This window comes from Schistocerca piceifrons, chromosome 3, assembly GCF_021461385.2.
Source record: "Schistocerca piceifrons isolate TAMUIC-IGC-003096 chromosome 3, iqSchPice1.1, whole genome shotgun sequence".
Taxonomy (NCBI): Eukaryota; Metazoa; Arthropoda; class Insecta; order Orthoptera; family Acrididae; genus Schistocerca; species Schistocerca piceifrons.
In genome coordinates, this window is record NC_060140.1 from 500,885,598 (window position 1) to 500,901,018 (window position 15,421).

At 42.4% G+C, this 15,421-nt stretch overlaps 1 protein-coding gene across 5 annotated transcripts in view; it reads right to left on the minus strand.

Moving 5' to 3' along the window:
- Positions 1 to 8,238: 8,238 nt before the first annotated feature.
- LOC124787724 (ubiquitin-conjugating enzyme E2 W) overlaps positions 8,239 to 15,421 on the minus strand; it is a 143,004-nt gene continuing 135,821 nt past the window's right edge. For all 5 annotated transcript variants that reach the window (XM_047254571.1, XM_047254573.1, XM_047254572.1 and 2 more), the window contains one exon: positions 8,239 to 8,504. In XM_047254571.1, the coding sequence (XP_047110527.1) occupies positions 8,434 to 8,504 (71 nt within the window). In that variant the 3' untranslated portion in view covers positions 8,239 to 8,433. The remainder of the gene's footprint in view (positions 8,505 to 15,421) is intronic.

Here is a 15,421-nt window from a genome sequence, read left to right on the forward strand (position 1 = left end):
TCTTCCTACCACCACACCCCCCCCCCCCCCTCCTCCTCCTTGCAATAGTCAAAGTTATAAAACAGTTCGGAGTAACAAGTAACACAGAAGTTCCTTGAGTCTGCCGTGTTCTTTCATTAAACTTCCATGGCATGGCGTGACAGGCAAACAGTTATCAGTGCCATTTGACCACTGTCTCTACAGTCTTCTTACGTAGTAAGTAGTACGTAGTACTTCGGACCTGCACACACGGACAGGCAATGTGCCATAGATAGGCTCTCTCACACTTACACTGCTGGCCATTAAAATTGCTACACCAAGAAGAAATGCAGATGATAATATTATACTAAAACTGACATGTGATAACCTTTTCACGCAATTTGGGTGCATAGATCGTGAGAAATCAGTACCCGGAACAACCACCTCTGGCTGTAATAATGGCCTTGATACGCCTGGGCATTGAGTCAAACAGAGCTTGGATGGCATGTACAGGTACAGCTGCCCATGCAGCTTCAACATGATACCACAGTTCATCAAGAGTAGTGACTGGCATATTGTGTTAGGTCAGTTGCTCGGCCACCATTGACCAGACGTTTTCAATTGGTGAGAGATCTGGAGAATGTGCTGGTCAGGGCAATAGTCGAACATTTTCTCTATCCAGAAAGGCCCGTATAGGACCTACAACATGCGGTCGTGCATTATCCTGCTGAAATGTAGGGTTTTGCAGGGATCGAATGAAGGGTAGAGCCACGGGTCATAACACATCTGAAATGTACTGCCATTGTGATGCCCAATAACTTATTCAATAGAATTAATGATTGGTACTGGGTCATGCAGTGTTGAAGTTCAAACACAGCTGGCAATAATCCGAAGGAATAGTGTTATTAGATACACATTCCTAATTGTAGAAGGTTTGATCATAAATTGCTTCCTTGCAATGAATTTTTACAAGAGAGGGATGTCAAATTAGAATTTCCTAATGGTGAATGTGTATTGATGAAAAGAATATTCCTATAAATTTATTGGGGAAAAAATCCAGGCATAATAAGTACTGTCAAGGTGTAAAGGTAAAATTTATTAAACAAAAAAGTGTTGCATGTCAGCAGTCTCGTCGCATAGGTATGAACTCTAATGAATACATATTAGGAATAAAGTGTCAGAATCCAAGTATCTTAAATTGCAGCAACAAGCTGAACTAGTCAATTTATCATTAAAGTATATAGATGTATTTGCAGAGATTTTGAGTACTGCATGGAAGTAATGCCTCACGAAACATTTTGTCATAGGTCTTAATCCATCTTGTGCTCCTAGCAAGAGGCATACAGTAATTTTGTTTCTCATATACAGGTTTGTGTAAATACATACAACCTGAGTTATACATAAGTTAGTTGTCTTATAAGCATTGACAAAAATTAAATTACATGATCTATGTGAAAAATACAAGGGTATGAGTAAGGTGCAGTACTTAATACAACCTGCACTCATGTACATATTGTAGATCTAATACAGAGCATGTATATTCCATAGTTGTTTAGTATAGAGATCAAGGGATATCTAGAAATAGAACTTGTCTGCTGTCAAATGACAGACGCAAACACAGTTAAGCTGTGAATCAATGTCAGTGAGTAACTAGCTAACCCTCTGCAAGTATATTGTGTCTGTATTTAAGCGCATAGAAGTTGTGAGTGAGTACATAGAGTGAAGTGTACATTACTTTTCAAAATATTTCAAGCAGGAATAGGTGAGTGCCATTAAAAACTACATAAAGTGCTATTGATAACTCCCTCTGTGGCAATAATTATCACTAGTTCATTGAATTATGGACATTAGTAACATTACGAAGAAAATAGTTGGTGATATATGCAGATTAATGACATATTTGTGTGTTCATTTAGAAAAGCACAAATGAGTGCTAACACATCATGTCAAAGACGGAATATTTTACGAAGTTAACTTTCATATAGGTTTTAAGAATACATCCTATCTAAGGCATTTGACTGTACAAATCACAGTATTCTCCTAGATAAACATTTTATGGGACAGATGATACAGCCAACCAATGGATAATGTCATATCTAACCAAAAGAATGCAGAAAGTTGTACTTCATAATTCAACCAATATAGTCCAGGGACATAATTCTGATGGGATAAATCGTGTGGGGTTCTCAAGAAGTCATCGACTGGTTTTCTGTGAATGGTTTCACCCTCAGTTTTAATAAGATCCGACATATTTACTTCTGCACATGTAGAGGTAATACACCATTGATAAGAGTAACACAAGGTGAGAAAACAATAAATAGGCTGGAAACTTCAAAATTCTTAGGTGTCAATACTTATGTGAATTTAAACTTGTAAAAGCACATTTTGGAACTCCCAAAATAATGATGTTCAGCCACAGTTACAGTTAGAATCATTGCAAATCTTGCGAGGAGAAAATTGGAAAGTTGACATTCTTGCATATTTTTATTTAATAACGTTTTATGGAATTATGTTCTGGGGTAAGTCATCTTTAGGAAAGAAAGTCTTAATTGCTCAAAAACTTGCTGTAACAATAATTTGTGGTGCTCAACTATGATCATATTGTAGACATCTGTTTAGGGAGTTGAGCATTCTGACTACTCCTTCACAGTATATTTCTTCCCCCATGAAGTTTGCTGTAAATAATCCACTAAAGTTCAAAAGTAACAATGATGTACATAATCACAATATTAGAAGGAACAATGACATTCATTACTCCACATTAAGGTTGTCTTTAGCACAAAAAGGTGTGCACAATGCTGTAACTAAAGTTTTTGAGCACTTATCCAGTGATATAAAATGCCTGACAGATGGCAAAGTAAAATTTGAAAACAAACTGTAAAAGTGTCTCTGTGACATTTCTTCCTATTCCATAGAAGAATTTCTGTTCCTGTAATCGTCATTGCAATTTATCGTGCAAAATGATTCATGGAACATGAAACTAACTAACTAACAATATAGTAGTGACCGATATTCACTTAGATGTCAATGCAGTGAAGACAAGAGACTAACCATATATAGTGTACATAATATAATAGCTATGCTACATGAGCAACAATTGACTTACAGTAAAAGGAATATTTCTACTGTCACGTGGACATACCTGGCACAAAAGGAACTAAAAGATTCTTCATGTTGTATATACACCAACAGAAAAAAATAAGTACATTATTCATTTAAGGCAACACCCACCATCTTGGTGTGACAAGCAAAATCATGAATGGTGCATAGCAATGACAGGGCATATACAATGCCGGGGGAAAAAAAAAAAAGTTGTACACGCTTTTAGAGGTTTCCAGTCCATTCAAGATTTATTGTTGCAACATTGCATATGGCATATATGAAATGATTACATTTACTGATCAATAGCACAAGCAGTTCTGAGGTAGCAGGTACTGAACCATGGTGAAACACCCATATTAGCACATGTTGTAGCTTCCAAGGACAGTAATGCAGGCACTGACTCTGGCATCCAGTTGGTTGTATAGATGGCGAATACTGTACTGGGATACATTATGCTAAACCTGCTTGACCTGTTCACGAAGTTCTGTAAGAGTTATGGTTGATGAATCACACAAGTAAGTGACTCGTCCCATACATGCTCGACTGGAGACAAGTCCAGAGATCGTGCTGGCCAGGGTAGTTGTTGGATGTCTTGCAGGACAAGTTGAGTTTCGTGGACATTGTGTAGGCAAGCATTATCCTGTTGGAACAACTCATCACTTTCCTGATGCAAGAGCAGCAAAAGAATAGGTCTGACAACATTCTGCATGTACAAAGCACTGGTTAGTATCCCTTCCAAAAACAGCAAAAGTGAATGAGCGTTGTGATAACACATCCCAGACCATAAGACCTGGGGTGGGGTGAGTGTGTGTTGGAAGAGTGCCCTCTATGAGACAGCACTCACCAGGTCTACATCATACGCACAAACCATTATCACTTGCCTGCAGGCAGAATCCGCTTGCACAACTGAAGACCACGGCACACCATTCCGTCTTCCAATGACGGCACCAGTCGAGCTGTGCATGTTGATGCTGTGGTGTGAACGGAATGGGCTAGAGGTGTGCATGCCTGTGGTCCCACTGCTAATATCTGGTTTACAACAGTTCATGCTGACACATCTGGACTCCCAAGCCTTCTTATCTGTGCTGTGGTAGCAGTAAGATCTGCCTCTGGTACCCTTACAGTACAATGATCTTGGCAGGGGCCTGTGCTGCATGGAAATTCAGAACCTTGTCTACTGGTGCGAGAATGCTCATGTCACCACTGACAATAGCATCGTTGCACAACTGATACAGCACATCTAACTTGTGTGGCAATTCTCCAAAAGGACCATCCCAACACTTGGAAGGTCACACACAGTTTGGTCTGCTTCAAACTCACTCAGTTGACTGTAGGAAGCACAAATGCTTCTCCACGGCGTTGTTGCCTGCTTGCTTCACATATTTGCATCACACCCAGTCTGTTGTCTGTGTATTCCCTTTTAAAAGGTAGACACAGAGCACTCCTGCAGGTATGCCCCTAAGCTATTTGTTGGCGGATGGTGCTGGAACGATTATCGGTGTGTCTGCTATCCCCCAGTTGGCATACGCCGTCACTGATCAAAATCAAACATCAGCTTTCTAGGCGTACTGTGCCTATTCCCACCCCCACCCCCTTCCGACAGTGTATGTATGATGACTTAGGACTGTAGTGGAGGAACAATTTCCAAGTTGATGTTTGTGACAATATACCTAGGGAAGTGATATTAGACCTATCTGTACTTTGAACAATGTGCTGTGTAACTGGTACTAGTTTGTAGCTAGGAAATGTTTATTTCATTCATTCTTTAGCATATGGTTTTTCTTTGTTGCTTAATGAAATCTCCTTCTTGTATCCTAATGCATGTGTATTACAGAGAGAGAGAGAGAGAGAGAGAGAGGGGGAGGGAGCGTTGGTTGGTTGTCTGATATTATAAATCCAAATAGTATCATACTTCGGTTGCTGCTTGCACTTGGTACATTTCGCCATGTCGGGTCTTTCATTCACCTTTACATTATTTCTGTTTATGTATGGTCACTTTATGAGTTGTTCTGGTGGTCCAGTTACTCTATCCCAATGCCATGTAGGAACTTTCTCTTCTTCTGGACTTCGATCCTTTGCAGGGAAATGCTGAAGTATGAGATCACAATGATTATTTAAAGCCATGAAATAAACTTTGAACTCTTGAGTTTCACTTCTCCATATTTTAAATTCTTCCTCTCTCACAATGACAGATCTCCTTCATTATAACTTGAAATAATGTAACTCTTTGACAAAATATTATACATGTGACCCATAGGCTACACATCAAAGTTCCATCATTTTAGTTCAAAAAAGTGATTCATTTGTCTTTGGTCCTCGTTGACATTGTCGGTGGCCCTCCTACTCCAAGCTGTCCATGACACCACCAACTCAGAGTGACAAAACATAACTATATCCTCTTGTAGCAAGTGAGCTGCACTCATCTGCTGATAACTCGCCGTTGCCCTCGTTGCTACCACTCATGCACCCTTTGTGCCAACACAGACTGGTTTCAGCTACCACAATCATCTTTATCTGGTACAAATATTATTAGTGGAGCAGGTATTTGATAAGGTGCCCTGTTACACTACAATATAATAATACAATACTGCAGTGCCTGTGTTATTCCGAATTGCGATGCAGTTTTCCTTCAAACGCATATGCATGCATGTCCGGAGGAACAGGCACTGCAGCGACTATAGCCATTATGAAATACATGTATACATTTCATGTAAAATGTCGCCTCTGTACGGGAATATACATAATGGATCTACGAGTACAGATTGTAGACAAATGGTTGATGACGTATGGATGTTTTGGTCTGGCTCAGATAGCCAAATGATAAGGCTATTGCTCACTGTAAGTGGGAAATCTGGGTTCGAGTCCTGGCTCAAATTTTTATTGTCTATATTCCATTATACAACTGATGGCTGTCCATATTCGCAACTGCTAACACATTTCTTGTAGTAAAATATAACACATTCATGATGGTGTGCATGCCTATAAATTTCTGGCCAAAATGTCACGCTCTTATAAATATACGGATCATTGTGGACTAGAGTTCTTGTTTCCCATGGAACGTGTAAATATAATGCAAACACTTTGGTTATACCTTGTGTCATAAGAAACTACTGCCAATGGAGACAATATTAAAACGCCTGTGAAATGAAAGACTGTGATGCTAAAATCTATATGTAGAAGTGCTTGTGTTTAAGCTTTGCAAAGTGAACAGTTAAGACCCTCCTTCGAGTCATGCCAGCAAGTGTAGACATGGACAGTAAGTCTAGTACATAAATAAATAAGCTTTGGTTTCTCACTCACCTTATTCAAGTTTGGACTAAGGTGTATTCATATCCATAATCCAATGAGAGAGCTCAACTTCAGACAAGTTTGATTAAATGTTTTACCTAAGAAGCACACGTAACATCATCGTGAGAAAACAATAAATGGCCTCTGTATCCACACTTGCTGTAAGCTACAATACTCTCTGTGATGTATCTGACTGTTGACGTGAACAACAGGCCAGGCACACAACTACACTCCTGGAAATTGAAATAAGAACACCGTGAATTCATTGTCCCAGGAAGGGGAAACTTTATTGACACATTCTTGGGGTCAGATACATCACATGATCACACTGACAGAACCACAGGCACATAGACACAGGCAACAGAGCATGCACAATGTCGGCACTAGTACAGTGTATATCCACCTTTCGCAGCAATGCAGGCTGCTATTCTCCCATGGAGACGATCATAGAGATGCTGGATGTAGTCCTGTGGAACGGCTTGCCATGCCATTTCCACCTGGCACCTCAGTTGGACCAGCGTTCGTGCTGGACGTGCAGACCGCGTGAGACGACGCTTCATCCAGTCCCAAACATGCTCAATGGGGGACAGATCCGGAGATCTTGCTGGCCAGGGTAGTTGACTTACACCTTCTAGAGCACGTTGGGTGGCACGGGATTCATGCGGACGTGCATTGTCCTGTTGGAACAGCAAGTTCCCTTGCCGGTCTAGGAATGGTAGAACGATGGGTTCGATGACGGTTTGGATGTACCGTGCACTATTCAGTGTCCCCTCGACGATCACCAGTGGTGTACGGCCAGTGTAGGAGATCACTCCCCACACCATGATGCCGGGTGTTGGCCCTGTGTGCCTCGGTCGTACGCAGTCCTGATTGTGGCGCTCACCTGCACGGCGCCAAACACGCATACGACCATCATTGGCACCAAGGCAGAGGCGACTCTCATCGCTGAAGACGACACGTCTCCATTCGTCCCTCCATTCACGCCTGTCGCGACACCACTGGAGGCGGGCTGCACGATGTTGGGGCGTGAGCGGAAGACGGCCTAACGGTGTGCGGGACCGTAGCCCAGCTTCATGGAGACGGTTGCAAATGGTCCTCGCCGATACCCCAGGAGCAACAGTGTCCCTAATTTGCTGGGAAGTGGCGGTGCGGTCCCCTACGGCACTGCGTAGGATCCTACGGTCTTGGCGTGCATCCGTGCGTCGCTGCGGTCCGGTCCCAGGTCGACGGGCACGTGCACCTTCCGCCGACCACTGGCGACAACATCGATGTACTGTGGAGACCTCACGCCCCACGTGTTGAGCAATTCGGCAGTACGTCCACCCGGCCTCCCACATGCCCACTATACGCCCTCGCTCAAAGTCCGTCAACTGCACATGCGGTTCACGTCCACGCTGTCGCGGCATGCTACCAGTGTTAAAGACTGCGATGGAGCTCCGTATGCCACGGCAAACTGGCTGACACTGACGACGGCGGTGCAGAAATGCTGCGCAGCTAGCGCCATTCTACGGCCAACACCGCGGTTCCTGGTGTGTCCGCTGTGCCGTGCGTGTGATCATTGCTTGTACAGCCCTCTCGCAGTGTCCGGAGCAAGTATGGTGGGTCTGACACACCGGTGTCAATGTGTTCTTTTTTCCATTTCCAGGAGTGTATTATTGACTTAAACTGTGCAGTGCCAATTTTGAAACTCAGCCCAACAATGATACTCATCAGATGCAGGTAGTGGGCATTAATAAGTCTCACCTGTGAGATAAAGTACAGGTCGTGGGTAACAGAAAATAATTTAAATCAATATAGAAAATATGTGGTCAATAGGCAATGAAGAGACCTGCAAAGACAAAAATTAAAAGAAAGAGGGGAGAAACAGGTATAATTAATAATTTGTTTACATACTTACATAAATTTTATTTATTTGTTAATAAGATTTTTATTTCAGAAACACCTAATCTAAGTTTTATGTAATATGTTATTGACATAAACATACAAATGTTTTCAGCTGCCTGACGTCTCCTTCAAATGAAACCAACCAATCCTGAGGCCTGCCCATGACCTTCTATTACTTCATCGACCTGGCTATCCAGATCCCTATCCTTGTACAATAGGTCCTGTGTTGATGACCAACACTTCTTTCCTGCCTAGGGTCCAGCTCCTCTCACCTGAATACAGAAGACCATACATCATCAGCTATCATCCAAAATTCTCAAACCAATTGTACAATACAACTAACATGTGATTCTCCTTTCCATATGTGGACGAATTATTGTGAAACGTGAAACAAACAAAGTTAAAACCTGTACGTATCTCTTCTAGGATAAAAAAGAAGTTTTCCTACTGCTTAATGCAGACTGTCTCCATGAACGTGTACACCACAATTACTCTACCACGCAAACATTTGGGGTTACACTTGCCTGGTATGAGACATTCCCAGAGGGCAGGGGTTCCACTGGGGGCTGAACCACACAATAACCCTGGGTTCAGTGTGGAGCGGCGGTGAGGTGGGTGGACTGCTGTGGGTTGTAATGGTGTTGTGAACCACTGAGGGCTATGGCAGGACAAAGCCTCTCTGTCATTTCTAGGTCGCCAGTTTAATACACACAATACACGATACACACACATTATGCGGCCAAATGCTGTGTTTATAAAAATTATTATAATTTAGTGGGCTCTATTGAATTTAGTTATTTGTCCTCAGACAAAAATGTTGAATGGCAGGTGTATGTTCACTGTTCATGGATACAATTCATGATTAATTGGATGCTATATTGACAGAACTCTCTGTACTTTTACTAATCTTATTTGAAACACACACTTTATGTAAAAACCATAAACTTATACTGGTTTACAAGGGCCTTAAATTCATTATCAATTATACCTAAAGTAGAATCCTAATATTATGTGGCATGCATGTCCTGTACACCATGATCCATAATGCTTATAATCATGAATTATGTTAAAATCAGAAGGCCCTTTCCCAGTTTTCAGCACAGGTTTCCCATGTACTTTGCCTGAATATGGGGACAGACAGGTTAAATTTGATCTCGAGCATTGATGAAGTAATCCAGGTTTTAACAATATGATATTATATGATCTTTAATTACCTAGCATAAACTTGATCAGATCTGTAACTAATTAATGAGGTGGATACCATGCCATGGAGAAACTCTAATGATAGTATTTGTTTCATAAAGCCACACCCAAATGCAGCCAGAATAGTTCAGTCGTATAATTCCCTTACCAAGAGTAATATGTAATAAATTACCATAGTTAAGTGACTAGTATTTCCTGTACCTTTCTGAAGTTTTTCATAACAATTGAAGTAGCATGTAGTCGAATACTGTAAGCCAGGTTACACTAATGGACACTGTCTTCACCATACAAGGGGGTTATAAAACTTATCTTTTGATAAAGGCACAAGAGTGAACTCTTGTGTCTAATGAAATAACCCTGAAGGGACGTAACAGAAATGATGTCAAATGATATTCCTGCTTGTGGACTGCCACGTAGCAGCTACTAATATTATTTCATTTGAAATGTTTGCTTGATTACGTCACCACCATTGAATCAACAGTAAAATACTATTTCTTTTGGTTGTGTCTATGTAAAAGCAAAGTCTTGTAAAAGTCTAACACACTGATGTTATACCAGTCTTTGTTATCCAATAATTATTGTTCTATCTGAGAAATATGCAACATTAGAATGTCTTTTCTCTTTTTTTCCCTTTGGTGTGGCATTAACGCAATTCAGATATATGTTGCAGTAGATCTATCCACCAATAATAATTGGGATGCTACATTTTTTGTCAATTTTAATTAGATCAAACAATCAATTCCTGGCTGTTTAAATTAAGATTGAAGTGTCTTGTTTAATGACAACAATGGAGCACCTTAAGCGTCCTCTTGTTACTTATAACAATATTATGAAAAGGAAAGTTGCTAGTCACCATATATAGTAGATTCTGAGTCACAGATTGGCACAACAAAAGACTGGCACAACAAAAGACTGTCACAAATAAAGCTTTCGACTAGTAAGGTATCAAATTTTGCATCACATGTTGCTGGGTGCCACAATCTTCACTTGTTTTACACTCTTTTCAACAAATATGATTGTAATTGAAATTTCAAAGTTTGAAGTGCTATCTAAAATACCTATACTTATTCATGTCCACAATATTCATCTTATACTCTTATGATTAGCCAAGAGAACAAAGTTTGATGAAATGCCATAACTACAATCACGTTTGAAACACGATAATCCAAAACCAAACAATGGAAAATCCAGGAAGGAATGTAACAATACCAGAGAAGGAAAGTTGCTACTCACCATATAGTGGAGATGCTGAGTGGTGACAGGCTCAACCAAAAGATTCACACAATTAAAGCATTCAGCCATTAAGGCCTTTGTCAGCAGTAGACACACATACACACACACACACACACACACACACACACACACTCAAGTAAATGCAACTTGCACACATGTCTGCAGTCTCAGAGAGCTGAAACCATACTGCGAACAGCAGCACCAGTGCATGAGGGGAGTGGCGACTGGGTGGGGGTAAGGAGGCTGGAGGGGAGGGGGAGGGATAATATGGTGGGAGTGGCGGACATTGAAGTGTTGCAGTTGAAACGGAGGGCAGGAGAGAACGTGTGGAGGGGGGGGGGGGGGGAGTAGATGAAAGGAGAGAAATAAAAATAAATTAAAAGACTGGGCGTGGTGGTGAAATGACAGCTGTGTAGTACTGGAATGGGAACAGGGAGGGGGTTGGATGGGTGAGGACAGCGACCAACGAAGGTTGAGGCCAGGAGGGTTACGGGAACGTAGGATGTAATGCAGGGAAAGTTCCCAACAGCGCAATTCAGAAAAGCTGGTGTTGGTGGGAAGAATCCATAAGGCACAGGCTGTGAAACAGTCATTGAGATGAGGGATATCATGTTTGGCAGCGTGTTCAGCAACAGGGTGGTCCACTTGTTTTTTGGCCACAGTTTGTCGGTGGCCGTTCATGTGGACAGACAGCTTGTTGGTTGCCATGCCTACATAGAATGCAGCACAGAGGTTGCAGCTTAGCTTGTAAATCACATGACTGGTTTCACAGGTAGCCCTGCCTTTGATGGGATAGGCGATGTTAGTGACCGGACTGGAGTAGGTGGTGGTAGGAGGATGTATGGGACAGGTCTTGCATCTAGGTCTATTACAGGGGTAGGAGGTGGTGGGAGATTGGAAAGATAAGGCATGGGAGATTTGTTTTTGTACAAGGATGAGAGGATAATTACGGTCAGTGAAGGCTTCAGTGAGACCCTCGGTATATTTTGAGAGGGACTGTTTGTCACTGCAGATGCGACGACCACGGGTGGCTAGGCTGTAATGAAGGGACTTCTTGGTATGGAATGGGTGTCAGCTGTCAAAGTGGAAGTATTGCTGGTGGTTAGTAGGTTCCCATTCCAGCACTACATAGCTGTCAGTTCACTACCACACCCAATCTTTTAATTTACACTCCTGGAAATGGAAAAAAGAGCACATTGACACCGGTGTGTCAGACCCACCATACTTGCTCCGGACACTGCGAGAGGGCTGTACAAGCAATGATCACACGCACGGCACAGCGGACACACCAGGAACCGCGGTGTTGGCCGTCGAATGGCGTTAGCTGCGCAGCATTTGTGCACCGCCGCCGTCAGTGTCAGCCAGTTTGCCGTGGCATACGGAGCTCCATCGCAGTCTTTAACACTGGTAGCATGCCACGACAGCGTGGACGTGAACCGTATGTGCAGTTGACGGACTTTGAGCGAGGGCGTATAGTGGGCATGCGGGAGGCCGGGTGGACGTACCGCCGAATTGCTCAACACGTGGGGCGTGAGGTCTCCACAGTACATCGATGTTGTCGCCAGTGGTCGGCGGAAGGTGCACGTGCCCGTCGACCTGGGACCGGACCGCAGCGACGCACGGATGCATGCCAAGACCGTAGGATCCTACGCAGTGCCGTAGGGGACCACACCGCCACTTCCCAGCAAATTAGGGACACTGTTGCTCCTGGGGTATCAGCGAGGACCATTCGCAACCGTCTCCATGAAGCTGGGCTACGGTCCCGCACACCGTTAGGCCGTCTTCCGCTCACGCCCCAACATCGTGCAGCCCACCTCCAGTGGTGTCGCGACAGGCGTGAATGGAGGGACGAATGGAGACGTGTCGTCTTCAGCGATGAGAGTCGCTTCTGCCTTGGTGCCAATGATGGTCGTATGCGTGTTTGGCACCGTGCAGGTGAGCGCCACAATCAGGGCTGCATACGACCGAGGCACACAGGGCCAACACCCGGCATCATGGTGTGGGGAGCGATCTCCTACACTGGCCGTACACCACTGGTGATCGTCGAGGGGACACTGAATAGTGCACGGTACATCCAAACCGTCATCGAACCCATCGTTCTACCATTCCTAGACCGGCAAGGGAACTTGCTGTTCCAACAGGACAATGCACGTCCGCATGTATCCCGTGCCACCCAACGTGCTCTAGAAGGTGTATGTCAACTACCCTGGCCAGCAAGATCTCCGGATCTGTCCCCCATTGAGCATGTTTGGGACTGGATGAAGCGTCGTCTCACGCGGTCTGCACGTCCAGCACGAACGTTGGTCCAACTGAGGCGCCAGGTGGAAATGGCATGGCAAGCCGTTCCACAGGACTACATCCAGCATCTCTACGATCGTCTCCATGGGAGAATAGCAGCCTGCATTGCTGCGAAAGGTGGATATACACTGTACTAGTGCCGACATTGTGCATGCTCTGTTGCCTGTGTCTATGTGCCTGTGGTTCTGTCAGTGTGATCATGTGATGTATCTGACCCCAGGAATGTGTCAATAAAGTTTCCCCTTCCTGGGACAATGAATTCACGGTGTTCTTATTTCAATTTCCAGGAGTGTATGTTTATTTCTCTCCTTTCATCTACTCCCCCCCCCCCCCCCCTCCACACCTTCTCTCCTGCCCTCAGTCTAAACTGCAACACTTCAGTGTCCGCCACAACCACCATATTATCCCTCCCCCCTCCCCTCCAGCCTCCTCCTTACCCCCACCCAGTCGCCACTCCCATCATGCACTGGTGCAGCTGTTCGCAGTGTGGTTTCAGCTCTCTGAGACTGCAGACGTGTGTGCAAGTTGCGTTTACGTGTGTGTGTGTGTGTGTGTGTGTGTGTGTGTGTGTGTGTGTGTGTGTGTGTGTGTTTACTGCTGACAAAGGCCTTAATGGCCGAAAGCTTCAATTGAGTGAATCTTTTGTTGTACCTGTCGAGACTCGTAATCCAAAACCAATAGATTGCAAAGCAGTTTAAATAACAACAGCATTCAGTTTAGCTTCATAATGCCTGCAGTGTTTGTGAGGAATTAAAAAGCCATCTTAGCTACTACAGGATATTAAATAAAAGTAAATTGATGAATTTACAAATATACTCATTTATTAAAAAGTAATTGCATTTTCAAGACTTGTAGCCCACTGGGAGCCTTAGGTGATGGAAAATCCTGAACATGTTTTATTCCTTGCCAGTATTGCTGGATTTGAGATTGTATCAGAATATGAAACATTTAATTTGAGTCTTAATCCACAACTTCATAACACATGTGATTTGTGAGTGGTAAATACTAAAATTCTGCTTAAATTTTTATACTTTTAATTTACTAAGCAACACTCAAACAGTCTTTCTCAAGAGAAAGGTGAACTTTAAAATGTAAATTTGCTAGCATTTCCAAAACAATTGCCTTGGTCGAATTACCTGTGTTGTTAAGTGTAAAAACTATAAATTGTGATTCCATTAGCAACACCCACTACCGAAATATAGCATTTGTTCATGAAAATGATTAACATCTGGTTTATTTTTACTGTATACATTACTGTCTACTTATCATCTATGTAATTAAGGGAAATGTAACTAGTAAATTCGGATTGCCAGTAAGTCCACCATTTTTGAACACAGATGCACTTCATTTACTGCTGTCATGCGGAGTGGGTGTATATCCTCTCCTATAAACAAGTGTGACGTCATTACACCACTCATTGTGCAATGTTTTGTTACTCTGAACTGGTATTACTCCACTTATGAATAAATGGAAGTCATTAACTGAAATATAAAACCACAGGTTTTATTTGAAATTTCAAAACACTTTATTAAAATAAAATATCTGTACAAAACTCAACCTGAGACTTACAATGATACAATTTTTTTCATCATGAGATCAAAGTAACAAAAGATAAGTAACCTGCTCTCGGAATGCGCGTTAGTTACCTCACAAATTTGGATTTTGCTGTGCTAAGATCCCATGATTAGTGATAGCAACCAGAAATTCCTCCAGAGTATGGATAGTGATATTTCAAACCAAAATTTCCTTGAACAGAGCACACAAATTGTCATACTTGTATTAATGATCAGTAAAGATCCTTCGACAACAGATGATACTGTCCATCATGCTCAGTGAAGACTTTTGAACATCTTGTCAAGTCATATATTGAATGCTGATGGGGATATCATAAAATTTTGCTAATGTCAAAGATGGCTTTCAGAATCAGAGGAGCACCATTAATTATTAAAAAAATCCTGATGATCTATAAAAATTTTCATAACAGAAGATTGTCTTACAACTTTCCTCTTGGGTGTTGTAGCTGTTTGCCTATTTTGTTTCTTCACTGAGTGTCTCGGTGTTGATGTACTGCGTTGCTACATTGGCTGAAAAATAGGTTGTGGATTCCAACACACAACAGTAAATAATGTAGCCGACAGATGCACATTTGTGTTTCACTGTATTTTACTTTCACTTTTCGCAACCCCCCTATATACACATTTGTATAGCCAGTGCACTATTGTTTAACTTTCTATAAGCCTCATTAATAGGTTAAAGGCAAAGATCCACATACTGCTACAATAGTTTACTGTTGAACATCTAAGAGCATTAAAAAACATAACCCCGAAGTTCACAGTTCTTGAAGAATAGGAAGGTATGTATGGAAACAGACAATGTCATTGTTTTTACACACGGCCTATTGGTGTAACACTTATTTCACTGTTAAGTTGGTGCATTGTTGTCATTGTAACTAACA